General features: G+C 47.4%; 1 protein-coding gene across 7 annotated transcripts in view; it reads left to right on the plus strand.

Moving 5' to 3' along the window:
- VPS13D (vacuolar protein sorting 13 homolog D) overlaps nt 1–13,968 on the plus strand; it is a 259,048-nt gene that overhangs the window by 193,950 nt on the left and 51,130 nt on the right. For all 7 annotated transcript variants that reach the window (XM_040461642.1, XM_040461677.1, XM_040461651.1 and 4 more), the window contains one exon: nt 11,588–11,720. In XM_040461642.1, coding sequence (XP_040317576.1) covers nt 11,588–11,720 — 133 coding nt within the window. The remainder of the gene's footprint in view (nt 1–11,587; nt 11,721–13,968) is intronic.

The raw sequence follows: 13,968 nt of genomic DNA on the forward strand, positions 1-13,968 counted from the left end.
GTGAGTTCATGACCTGAGCCAAAATCCAGAGTCAGACGCTTAACTCACTGAGCCATCCACGCGCCCTGAGGAAGGCCTTTTTCAGATAGAACAGATTCCATTATATTTGTCAGTCTGAGAGGAAGAGGCCAGGAAGATTGGAGACATGAGACCTTCCTTCTGTATTTCCATCTTGAGTAATCACAGTTTTTTCTCCCTAAATCCAAACCACTATTGTTCTTTGCTTAGGTGAATAGCAGCCATTTGTAAGATACTCTTGGTTACCTAGAGATAAAGTCTGAGTGGAAGAAATGGACTGAAATTGGAGACTCGGGTACCTTCTGAGTTTAATTTTTAGTTTAATAAGCTGTGTCCTTAAAATTTTTAGGGTCAGACCTCTAAACCAGCACTGTCCAATAAAAATATAATATGAGCCACATAATTTGTATAATTTAAGATTTTCTAGTAGAATTTTTAAAAAAGTAAAAAGCATAAATGATTTTTACTATTTTTACTTTACCCATAATATCCAAAATATTCTCATTTCAATTTGTAATCAGTATGTAAGAATAATTGAGATGTTTTACATTATTTTTTCACCTCGTCTTTGAAGTCCAGTATGTATTGTATATTTACAGCGTGTCTTTTTTAAAAATTTGTTGATTTACTTTTTTTGGGGGGGGGGGGAGAGAGAGCGCGTGCAGGCATGCGTGTGAGCCGCTTATGCGCAAGTGGGGGAAGGGCAGAGAGGGAGAGACGGAGAGAGAGAGAATCCCAAGCAGGCTCCCTGTCATTAGCATGGAGCTGCATTACAGCATGTCTTAATTTGTCCTACCACATATTAAATGCCTCCTATGACACGTGGTCACCTTGTTGGACATTGTGGCTCTAACCTAAGAGAGGAAACTAAAGTCCCATGACAAGACTTGTTACCCTGTGTCTGAATGGAGGATTTTCTTTTTTTTTTTCTTTTCTCTTTTTAATGTTTGTTTATTTTTGAGAGAGATATAGACAGAGCATGAGCAGGGGAGGGGCAGAGAGAGAGGGAGACACAGAATCCGAAGCAGCTCCAGGCTCCGAGCTGTCAGCACAGAGCCCGACGTGGGTCTTGAACTCAAACTGCAAGATCATGACCTGAGCCAAAGTCAGACACTTAACCGACTGAGCCAGCCAGGCGCCCCAAGATTTCCCTTGTTCTTATGGGAGGAAGGAAGGTATTGAATAGAGAAAGGACCTTTATGCAGTTGGCTTTTGTCTCCACCATTGCAGTGAGGAGTTTTCTGCAAGGTTCTTAAGAGATGGCCGTCCAAGTTATCTTTCATTGTTTTCCTTAGGTTATTTGTGGGCTTCCGTTTTTTCCTCTTTTCCTGCCTGCTTGCCAAAGTTTACAAAATGTTCTGTTCATGATGTTTTTGAATATGGTGGCATTTCACACACAGGCATGATTTTCATAAAGCTAATTTTTATGTTTAAAAATGAATTCTGCCTTTGGTCACATATTTAGAAAACAAGTTCCATAAACATTTTTTAATTCGGTAAATAATTTTTAAATCGTGGAAGAGCCCATCAATAGAGTGTCATATGGTATATGTACAGTTTAAAGGACAAACGAATCCCAGAACCTACCATTCAGTGTAAACGATAGACTAGAATAATAGAATGTTATAGAGTAGAATATAGTAAAAGGTACTAGTACTTTTGAAGCCTCCCTGATCACATTCCCTTTTTCACTGTTAACTTAAGTGGATTGGCTTTTCTTCCTCATTCCAAGACTTGTTTTTTAGGCCTGAAATCTGTAAACCTGGAAGCAGCTAATGCAGCAGGCTTGAAAAACCCTAGGTCTACAGGAAGTAGATGGCTGTGAATTCTGAATGTCCACCCCCAACTCAGCCTTTGTGGGGCTGAAAGATAGCAAAGGCAAGAACGCCTCGTCCTCAAAGGCCACCAAGGAGTTCAGGCGACAGACAAGGAGCGGAGGTTTCTTCGGAGCTGTTGGGAAATAGCTAAACTGCCATTTTACTTTTATCTTAGCCCATCTGAAGCGTTGGGAACATTTGAGGCCATTCCTCAAAGAACCTTCTTTTGCCCTTTCCTTGGAGCTGGGGAACAAGCCATGTCTCAGGAGAAATGAGGGAGGGCTTAACGTAAGTGCCTTAGGAGCTGAGCTGCTCCCCCTTCTTATCATAACCCCAGAAAGAGAGGTTCACCTTCTCTTGTTCTTCCAGGTGCCAAACACCAGTTCCGAATGTGGTGTCTTCTGTCACGTTCATCACGCTCGCTAATGAACAACTTCCTGAACACCTTGAGGTGTTGGCTTTTGAATGTCTGGTTGTCCCCAGTGCAGACTCTACCCCACCCACCCCCGTAAAATGTCGAGTAGTCGTAAAAAACAGCCCCTTAGCTTCCACTGTGGGTTCTCTGTGACACACTCTCCGACAAGTGGGGCTGTCAGGAGTAACGTTGGAGCTGCACAGACTAGAGGAGTGGCGGCCGAATGGGACACACAGGGATGCAGGATCCTTTCTTACCCAGGAGTGTGGCTGGCTCACGCTCATTCTCTCCCCGCAGCTCTCTTTTGCCTTCATCCCCTCCCCCTTGAATCTGTATCTCCATATGTGTCACTCACTGGTACATAGAACGCCCTTGCCGGAGCAGTGGTCTTTGTCTGTAGTTAGATCTGCTTGACCAGACCAGCTGTGACAAAGCAAATCTTTGAGCTCCCCTTCCGCAAATCCTTCTGTAAGAAGCTGGGATGGAAGAGCAGACCTTTTCTGTGCATGCAGGGGCTCTCGAAATCCCTGGTCCCGACCCTCACCCTAGCTTGGCGTCCATCTTTCTTCCCAGCCATAAATGGCGCCCACTAGTACTGTGACCTAATGTGGGGTCACATGATCCATGTAATGGACGTCTCCAGAACTTCATCCTTCTCTGGGGCCCATTTCAGATGTGATAGTGATGACTTTGGGGAAAGGAGGAAGTAGGCTACATGGCATAAGGCAAAAAAATGGGTGATGGAAGGGGGTAGGGTGTTGATGAAGGAAGGGGATTGGAGCCTGACTCTCTTTCTTGTTCAGGGATGTGCATGTAATTTTTCAGAAACTTTATCATTTCTATGCTTCTCTTAGCTTCCTTCATTTGTCGCCACCATTGCTTAGGAAAGGAAAGATGTCTACTTGGCATCTGTATGCGATTTTCACTGGCATTCAGGAAGGAATTTTCCATGGAGGGAATAACAAAAATCATGGTTGGATTCCCTCCGTAGATGACCCAGTGTCAAATATAGGTAGATTCTTAGTAGACTTTTGTTGGAGGTGATCATGGTCTTTCCAGTTTCATCTGTCCAATGGGGATAATAACAGGGCCTACCTCATAGGGTTGTCCTATGGATTAAACTAACAAATGATTTCAAAGATGGCCAGCCCTTAGAACGATGCCTGATACATTAGTAAACAGTGTTGGTTCATGTTTACAATTCCAGAAGTTACAGTACGGTCTTTATTCTGCCTACTCATTTAAAGCTTTACTTATTTAGAGGCGCCTGGGTGGCTCAGTCGGTTAAGCATCTGACTCTTGATTTTGGCTCAGGTCACGGTCTCACGGTTGTGACCTCGAGCCCCGCGTTGTCTGGCTGCACGCTGAGTGTGGAGCCTGCTTAAGATTCTCTCCTTCTGTCTCCCTTTGCCCCTTCCCTGCTGTGTGTGTATGCGTGCTCTCTCTCTCTCTCAAAAAATAAAATAAAAAATAAATAAAACTTCATTTATATGAAGAAACCAGGTGGAGACCATTTTCTTTAAAAAAACAAAACAAAACCTCATCAAGATATGTCAAACCCTTGAAATGTATCTGACTTTGTCAGTAAGAAGCCCAGTTTACAATAGTGCCTAGCATCTCTGATTATTCTTTACGGGGTCATCCATCCCCTTCCTTCCCAGGCTTTTGGCATTAAAGAGAATATATCTATTTATTTGAAATACCAAGTACAAGATTGAAATCCTTGTGACTAGAAATGAGATAAGCTCGAGCTTCTTTTCTATTGTGAAATGTTCCATTCCATTTCTAGTTCTGTATTTTGAGATTTCGATCTACGTATAATTGACTTCTTTATGCTTTCCTTTGTTCCAGAACGGGTATAAGGTGATTCCTGTATTACAGGATGAGATATGCAGGATTCAGTCAGGGAGGAAGGGGGAGCAGTGCTGTCCTTAGAAGAAAGAAAAGGATTTGCGGTAATAACCGTTGGCATTTACACATCGCTTCGTGTTGTTCCGCCCCCCCCCCCCAAGTCCTTTTAAAACCAAGGTCTCTTGGGATTCCTCCAGCGACTCTGTGGGTAGTGTTCTTCCTGTTTTATAGGTGAAGATACCGATCCCTGAAGACTGTGCTTTGCTCATGTTGACCTCGCTGATTGCTAGTGACAGAGTTGGGACCAGATGCCTGCCTTGCTTTTCAAAGCCTGTGTGCTTCCCTAGAGTTGAAATCATTTACTGGCCAAGTCAGCCATTATGGTGTGACCCTTGGAGGGATTTTTTTTTCCCCCATAACATAATCTATCTCCTGGTTCTGTACTGAGAAACTGGCCATTTAGGCATATTCATATTTTTTCAATTTATGCCTTGTTAGGATGGCAAATGGGAGGTCTCTCATGGGGTGGGAAGACTTATTCTCCTTGACTGGCACCAGCTCTACTGAAACCCACCTTCTGGCTTCTCCTGTGGGCCTCGAGGGATTTTCAGCAGTAGACGAGTAGAGGCCTGGCACCCTCAACGTGATTTCCCCTTCTGGGGAAAAGCTTATGAGGGGCTGAAGGTAGGACCCCATCCCATCCCGCAGCTGGGTTTAAAGATTCATCCTGCCCACATGATTCTTTACACCTGATATAGGAAAAAACAGGGAAAATTGAATGTGAGGAAGCTGTGGCACGTGTCTGTTGTTGAACATCAGTCTTCCTGATTCCCCTGTGTATTCTGCTTACTGCTGTGGTTTTAAAGCCTTAGAGCCAACTCTGCCAATCCTTTTTGAAGAAAAGGCACAATCCTTTCAGGAGAGTGCCTCAAACCACTCTGAGCTTCTAGATTAATCTGAGACAACATCCGAGTTCAAAACCGGGTCAGAGTTGCAGAATAGCAAGGGAGACTTGCCAATTCAGCAGGCGTGTGTCTTGGGCTAGTTAAGAACTGGGACAATCCTGAGGTCTGACTTTGTTGCTTATGTTGAGACCTTGTGTGCCGAGATAATTCTGGGTGGCTTTGGATAACTTTGTTTCTTAACTGCGAAGGAGTGTCTGCTGCCTGATAAGTGTTTATCCATGAAATAGCAACATGGTGTATGTAGGTCCCAGGGTCAGAGGGTTTGTACATCACCAGAGACAAAAAAAAAAAAAAAAAAAAAAAAAAAAAAAAAAGCAAGGTCATTGGCTTGGGCCTGTTACTGCTGTATAATGTGAGTCCTAGCTTTAAAAAAGTGTCTTTGTTATTCTTATGCAGGGTCTCTGTGCTGGATTCTTCCTCCTTCCTCTCCTTGCCTTAAGGGCTATACATAATCATAACCAAGCAGAACTGAAAACAGACAAACCTGTCCCACTTCTCCGGAGAGAGATCCGGGGTCCAAAATTGCCTCTTTCTTGCCAGACCTCAACTTGTTCCATGTCCTTCTTTTTTCCTTTGTTTCTTTATTAATGCCCTTCCCCAGTCCCGGCCTGACCCTCCACCGTCTGGCCGTTTGGTTGGCCTCGTGTCAGCGATTGATCCCCGTTGCTGGCTGGATCCCGTTCCCCGTTAACTCTTGCCTCTTTGCCACAAGGGTCGCAAGAGGGGTTTTCGATGTCAAGGCAACGCCCACACGGAGAATGGGGTCTAAGTGTGGTTATGGTAACGGTGAGAGAGTGAAGTGGGGACGCCTCCGTGTGGAGGACTTGAGGGGTTCGCAGCACGTTTTCTACTGGTGTCCCAGCAGAGCCGGAAAGGACTCTCGAGCTTAAGCCTCCGCGCCACTTGTAAGAAACCTGTAAAAATCGGGGGCACCTGGGGGGGGGGCTCAGTCAGTGGAGCGTCTGACCCTTGGTTTCAAATCAGGTCATGATCTCGCGGTTGTGGGAGTTTGAGCCCCGCGTCGGGCTCCGCGCTGACGGCGAGAAGCCTGCTTGGCATTCTCTCTCTCCCCCTCTCTCTGCCTCTCCCCTCACCCATACTGTCTCTGTCTGTCTCTCTCAAAAATGAATAAAAAAAAAAAAAATTAAGAAAAAGAAACTCGTAAAAATCGGGGGCCCGCTGCCCTGTGCCAGACGCGGTGCCAGGCATTCTGCGCTAGAGCTCCCCTGAGAGTCTCGTGTTTTGCAGCTAGGTAAACTGAGGCTCGAGAGTTGAGCCACGGCCGCCAGGACACACGTGCACATCGGCCGTGCTCTCAGGCACCGGGCGTACAGCTGCGTTTGCGAGTTGACGTGCCCCCGCTTAGCGGAGCTGACAGCGCCGCCTGGAATCGCAGCCACTGGTGGCCGAGCCGTGCAGTCGAGCACCTTTCTGGGTGGGAGGACACGAGACCCCCTCAGACGGCCACGCCCCGGCCCTGCTCTCCCTTTGCCACTATTTGTGGCCACCATTTGCCCTGGTGACGGGAAAGGTACTGTCACCAGCAATTACTCGGTGGAACAAGGACGTTAAAGAGGAAATTTCCATTAGGTAAATAACTGTGAAAGAAGAACACCAGAGAAGCGGGGAGCGGGGGGGCGGGGGGGGGAATTCAAGCCCAGGCTCCTGTTACACTGGCCAAATATCTCTGGCATCCCATGCTTGCTGCATATCATAAAAGGGTCAGGAAAACTGATCGGAGCAAACAGAGGGACACAGCGTGAATTTTTCTCTTGCATTATTCCAGCATCTACTTGAATTTCAGTTTTGTAAAACCAACTGTCCCGAGCCTGGCCCCAAACCCCGGGCTAATTTGTAGCGGCTCCATTTCTATGGACAATGGGATTCTTTCTGGACAGTGGGGTATTGACACTAGGTACGTCAGCCACGCAGTAGAACTGGCATCTTGAAGCGCCTCTGAGATTTTTTTACCCCCCGGTTGAAGGTAGGGCTTTCCAGAAATTAAGGACTTCCGACTGTGGCCAGAATTCACAAGCGTGGTATATGCTAAAGCTTCCTTCGGTGAAAGAAAGGACAAAAATCCGTGTTGTTTTAGCAAGTGTAAGAGCAGGTTTTCTGAAGGACGTTGTGTTCCTTGGAAACTTTCTAGTCTTCTGTGGACTTGAAATCGCTACAAAATGGGCTATATTGACCTACGTCTCCCCCAAAGCTCCTTCTGGTGTCCAGGTATCGTTTTTTACCAAGGAGAGTTACAAATTGTCTACATATTTCCCTCTGAGTGCTAGTCCTTCCCCAGCGTGCGAGCCTGGCCCATGCTGTCTGTCCCGGGCTTTTCTGCCCCTGGGCACATAGCTTCCGCTTCTCCCGGGATGCACCTGCCAAGTTCTGCGTATACACACCATCTCGCTTAACCTTCAACAGCCCCACGGGACCTGATTATTTCCATTTTGCAGGTGAAGAAATGGAAGTTCAGATAACGCAGTACTGTTTTCATTGGATGCCTTGTATGTATCAGGTTCTGTGCTCAGTGCTTCACGCATATTGTCTAATCCTTCCGGCATTCCCCGTGGGTGGATATTCTCATTCCCATTTTGAAGATGAGGACACAGGCTCCCAGAGGTGAAGTTACTTGTCCATGATCTCACGGCTATTCAGTGCCACAGAATCCAAAGTCAGGTGTGAAGTTTTTTCCGAAGTCCTCGGAGGCAGGAGGCAGAAACCATCTCTGATTGAGGACTCTCAATTGCTAGCCTAGCGCACAGCATGTGTTCTGTACATGTTTGATTGCTTGGTGGGTCAGTGCATCGCTGCTTTGTGCTTGCTCATATCCTTACGGTTTTCAGCCTTTCCCCTGCTGCCTCTGAGATTAGTTTTCCCCTTATCTGAATCTCTGCTTCCGAGCTTCACTCCCCATTTTGACATCCATGAGCATGCCCAAGAGCATCTGCTCTGAAGAGATTTCAAAGTGAGTTTGAGTCTCATTGCATTTGGCTTTTCTTTTTAAAATACACAGGCAGAACTGGGGGTGGGGCGGTAACGGATGTCCTGCCCAGTCACTGCCACACGGCACACCGTGGCTGTCATGGGCACCCTGGCTGTGTTTTGACGATTGTGTTCTAACTCAAGGACACGGGTGAAATAACACTTCCCAGCCTCAGAGAAGACCAGTGCCGGAGGGCACCGTACAGAGTGCTTACTGGAATCCCCGCCCTCTCCAGCCCGTGTTCCTACCCTGTCTTTGAGGGAGAAATAAGATACGGGGTATGATTTATTTTCCCACTGAGGTGGGGAATGAGAGAGGTGGAATTGAGTATGACTCAGTGCTCCCACAGTGAGAGAAGGCCACAAGCTTTTGGTGCCCTGGATTCATACTCAGAAGCCCGGTGGACTGGCCCAAGGCCCAGCCTCTTTGACCACGGCACCCGTCAACTCACTGGTTTCAGATTAGTTCTTATAAAGAGTCTCTCCCCGTAAAATCTGATTAACCTCTAATCGGTACGGGTTTGGCTGGATCATGGATGTCAACATCTTCCCATTTCCTGAGTTGTCAGTCACCGTTACAGGGATGAAGTCTTTGGTAACAGTTTCCTGCTAATAACATCTTTGTGTCCCTTACGTGGACCCACAAGTGACAAAAGACAAGTCCAGTTGGCTTGCGTGAATAATTTGTTTACCCACAGAGAAGTGGGAATTCAGACAGAGGTCCTAGGGTAAGTAAGTTGAGCAGGTGTGGGCACCTTTCCACAGCTACGAAGCACACGGAAGAATCCAGCATTTAGAGGAAAGAGTGATCTCTCAGGGCATCTTACCCCATCCCTGCTGTGGTCGATGTGGTATTTTTATACTGAGAACACCCGGCTCCAATCAGTGCTGGGGGAGTGAAGGGGCAGTAGCAGAATCACTTGGCGGTTAAGCTTTTGGCACGAGCTCGCTCCCAAACCTCGAGTATTGAACTCGTGTTGTGGGTGGGGGCGGCGGTGGTGGTGGGCAGTTTGCCCGGAGGATTCTATCCTATTTTCTTTGGGGGGGGGGGGCAGAAAGTATTACAGGATTTTTCAGTTCTTCCTAGTCAGCTGCCAGAAATCCGTAGTCAGGACCTTATCTGTTGCAAGGACAGACCTCTTTTCAGGGAAAACAAGAGTCTCAGGAAGTGGGAGAGACCCGGACAAAACCCCGGAAGGAGCGTGGGTGCCGCTGGGCACTCTTCAGGCAGAACACGCGCCTCTGGAAACATGGCGCTTCTGAGAAGGGCTCTTTCACTGGCCGCTGCCTCACCTCTTCTGTGGCATCAGGGACAAGTGTTTTTGTCCAGACCCTGAGTGGAGAACACCAGCACACCGGCAGCCTACATGGTTCCAGAATGTAGCAGGGACTCCCTTTTTTTTTTTTTACCCGTAAAACAAGGGTCACATTTTCCTCTTCTCCCTCGATTTGCAAGTGTTTCGGTTTGGGTTGCAGACCCTCATTGCTGTCCGTCTCACGTATGGGGTTGTTACCTTCCCAGCGAGACTGTCATCCTTGAGAATAGGTCCAAGGCTGTATTTGTGTCCCCAGCAGTACATAAATCTGGGCCAGGCCCACAGTAAGTGCTTAATAAAGATGTCCTAACTTGGATCGTAGATCACACACTGTCAGAGCTGGAAAGGATTTTGGAAACCACCAAATCCAGCACTCTAATTTTAAAGATGGTACCACTCCAGAAACTCATTTTGGAGGCTGGTGTTTATCTGCTGGAAAGGGGGGGGGGGGGTTGTTTTTGTTTATGTTAAAGCCTAGTGCAAACGACCATAATTCTAAACCTTTGAAAGGCTTTCTTCATGGTGCAGGATGTTCCCGCTGGGACTAGTAGCTGACTAATAATAACAGTAAGAATGCTGACTGGATGCCATACCCTGAGCCCCTGTCACTAATTCTTCCAGCCACATAGAGGCGTTGGTACCATCGTCACTCTGCAGATGCCACCGGGGAGGCTCGGCAGGAGGGCACCTTGCTCAGGCTCCTGTAGGTACGGGAGTGGTTGAGGCAGGACTCGAATCCGGTCTGGTCAGATGCCCAAACTCATGGCTCACGGTGGCTCTCAGACGGGATCCCTGACTAAAGCCCCATTTATTGATTCACAGTGCTGGCTTTGCAACATCCCGTGGTGTCTCCATCCTAAAGGCAGCTGGAAAATTAATTTTCATTAACTTTAGCTCTCCAGTTAGACACGGGGAGACAGGGGAGGCAAGGCCTGAAGCAAATAATGATAGGGGCTGCATCTCCAGAAAGGTCAGTAATCACTGCCCTGGATTGTAAAAGCGTTTAGGCTGAGTGAAAGGAATGTGTGTTCCCCTCTCTTGCTCCAGAAACCATTGCTTTACCTCGAGTTGCTGGTTCTTCCCCTAGTCTCTCTTCTGGGCCCAGAACTCCCCCTTTCCTGTCCCTTGTGTCACAAAGCCTCGGGCCTGGTGGCTTCCAGGACATACCTGTGCAAAAAATGTCCCTCGCCAGACCAGTATGAAACAGGCCCCGAAGGCCGGGCTGCCCAGTGTACTCGGCCTTCAAGGCAGGCTGTTCGCCTTGAATCTTTGCGCTGAGCTCTCTGTCTAAATAGCATTCCTGTGAGTTTTCTGAAAGGTTAGTCCTGGGTCACTGGCACTTAACCCACTTGTTTTGGTAGATCCTTCCCGAGAAGGTTAATTATATATTTGATATCCTTTCCTCTTTATGCCTGAATGATGAGGATAAGTACCCTGTGGTTTATTAACTGTCACTTTAAACCTTTTCAGATTGTCTTGTGACAAAACAGAGTTTTATGTCCTTTTTATCCAGCTTTGACGGATGAGACAGCTTCTCTGGTAAAAGAATGCCAGGATAAATAAGATCTTTCCCTGATTTGTGGGGGAGGATTTTGCACTGGAAGTCATGAGTTCAAGTCCGCCATTTCGTACGAAAGGTGACCTGACCTGTTAGCCTTTCCATATACTTCATTTTCCCTTGTGGACAAATGGGGCTGGGCACCTCGGCACTCGGTACTTGCCGAAGAAGTGAAAGAGAAGACATCGCTTTAGGGCAGTTGATGTCTCTAAAAGGTTTGGCACCAAACCCTAAAGCAACAAGGTGCCGTGTTTCCTATTTTGAACCCCACTGATTTCTCTGCGCAGAGAGCCTCTGTCCTTAACATTATAGAATCCCAATACTTCCCTCTCCCCCACGGGGTCATTTTGGTATACGTTTAATTTTTTTCAGTAAATTTGCAGTAGGACCGTGGAAGGTGGATGCCATTAGGGGCGGTTAGTAGACGTTCTGCGAACCTCGTGTCCACCCGTGTCCGCATCCTCCAATCTTGTGCGTCCAGTGCCTTGAGAACCAGTCTCCTGGGACACACAGTATATGTGACTCAGCGGTTAATCTCTCTCTCCACTGGTATTTACTGAATCCCAGCTAGGAGCAAGGGAAGGTATTTATGTAAAGTCATTAAAATAGCAAAAACAGCGCTGAGGCTTTAAAACCCTTTTCCTTCCGTGTTTGATCCGTTCCAGTTTGCGGGGACGCTGTCGGACGGCTTAGGGAAGACGATGGACAATCGGCATCAGTCGGAGCGGGAGTACATCAGATACCACGCGGCCACGAGCGGGGAGCACCTCGTAGCCGGCATCCACGGCCTGGCGCACGGTAAGTCACGGCTGCCGGGAGAACGGCTCTCCTGCCACGGTTCCTCGGGGCCCTTTTCACCCATCTGATGGCAAGCGGACGTCCAGGCCGGGAGCTTGGTGTACCTGAGAGCCTTCCAGGCTGTCCTCTTGTACCCTCCTCGCAACCGAAACGTTACAGCCTGTGGCAAGCCTTCATTTATTTCCAACACGTTGCACACATTGCGATCCCTTCCTGCTCTTTGGCTTCTGTTCCCAAAATGTGATACGGTATCATCGTTTGAACCCCTTTCTAGAATGCGGAATTGCCGCTTCGATACCCGCCTTCTGCTTACCGAGCATTCCTTCCGTGGCGAGTGAAGTGTGAAACCGGCCGCCGGGTTTGTGGCCCAGATGTTTTTGAGTCTTGTGTAAATGCACACTCACCTGGATTGTAAATGCAGGCGTCCAAGAGATGTAGGTGATGGCATGGATGTATTAAGCCTCTGAATTTGTATGAATTCTGCCCTTTACTGCTCTACCTCCGAGTCATTTGCCCTTTGTTGTGTTTTTTCTCCACAACTTCTGAGTGTGACATCCAAGGCCCTTGGAAATGTAAACCCAGCCAACTTGGCCAACCACTGTCCCCCAGCCGTGCTGTGTTTCAGCCACCCGAAGCCCAGTGTTGTTCCCCAGACGTGCCTTGCTCACTCAGTTCATTCTGCTCCCTTCCCCTGCCTCACTTCCTTGTCAGGCAGAGTCCAACTCAACCTAGAAGTCTCCACTCAAGTGACGTTTGCTCCACTGTCCCCAGTCAGAATTAATGACGATCAGGGCACACGTGGCAGTCTAGGTCATGTCTCTAGCCAGCTGTGTGTGTGTCTTGCTTTCCTGATAGATGGGGAAGGTCAGGAGAGCAGAAAGACCATCGTGTATTCACCTTTATACTTCAGACCCTCACACGATACCTGGCGTATAGTTCATGCTTATAGTTAGGTTAGGATGGTTAGGAAACTGCGCTGTTGGTACCAGATTCTTAGAAATAATCTGAAGCTATCAGAAGTCATATCAAGACTGATCAAGTTCAGATTATCTGCATTTGGAAGAAGGAGGAATGTGGAGAAGAAAAAGAAAAAATAATTCTTTTTAGGCTTGGGACACAATGTTTAGGACAGGGTTTTTGTTTATCGGTTTTCCTCACTTGTGAGGTTTGGCTCAAAATGCCTTTACTTTTCTTAAGCCTGCCCAACTGGAGAGGGAGCTGCCCCAAAGGAGACATTCAAGCCAGGAGTAAAATTTAGCTGAAATTAATGTGTTCACGGACTCAAAAAGTTGGCTGCTGGGCAGCCGTGTGGGGTGAAAGGTTTGCTCATTCTTCCTAGTAAATATAATGATAGTGCATGGGAGTCGGAGGAACTGTGTTCTTAATGAATGTAAAATGCTTTACTGTGCATAATTGCCTTTACCTGTCTAGCATCCTTGGGATGTGGAGAGAAAATATAGCTGCCCTCACTTTTCAGATGGACACGACAGTGTGCTGAAAAAAATGGATGATGGGTTCAAGGTTGGTTGTAAAATCCCCTCCAACCAAGGACCATTCATACAGTATGTGCAGCATCTCCAGGAACAGGTAGCCTCATCCAAGGAGTTTCCGTGAAGCTCTGGATTGTATGCGAGTGACATCCTTTTTCCTTCAGGATGAAACCATTGTTTTTTGTTTTCGTTTTTGTTTTTTAATTAATTTATTTATTTGGAGAGAGCAGGGAAAGGGCAGAGAGAGAGGGAGAGAGAGAGAGAGAGAGAGAGAGAGAGAGAGAGAGAATCCTAAGCAGGCTCTGCGCTGTCAGTGCAGAACCCGATGTGGGGCTTGATCCCTTGAACCGCAAGATCAAGACCGGAGTCGAAATCAAGAGTCAGACACTTAACCGACCGAGCCACCCAAGTGCCCCCAGGATGAAAAAAATTCTTAAATGATAACAAGAACCAGAATCCATTCAGTCTCCTTGTTTTAAAAACTGGGAGTCTTGCTCAGTTTTCTCTGCAGACCCTGCTTGTGCCAGGTTCAGTAATGTCTGTGTCTCTGTGAATGTGGTTCCAAAGGTTGGGAGAGGACCGTAGCCTCACTGGAGCAAGCGGACCCAGAATCCAAAAGAAACGCTATGGATTGTTAGTGCTGTTAGTGCGTTCTCACCCAGGGGATTTCCTTTACCGATTTGTCTCACTAGAGCTGAAGAGTCTAGAGAGCTTCCTCATGCCCCCACCGTCAAAGGGTAAACATCCTGTGAGTGTCC

This window comes from Herpailurus yagouaroundi, unplaced genomic scaffold (genome assembly GCF_014898765.1).
Source record: "Herpailurus yagouaroundi ecotype Mexico unplaced genomic scaffold, PumYag 77, whole genome shotgun sequence".
Taxonomy (NCBI): Eukaryota; Metazoa; Chordata; class Mammalia; order Carnivora; family Felidae; genus Herpailurus; species Herpailurus yagouaroundi.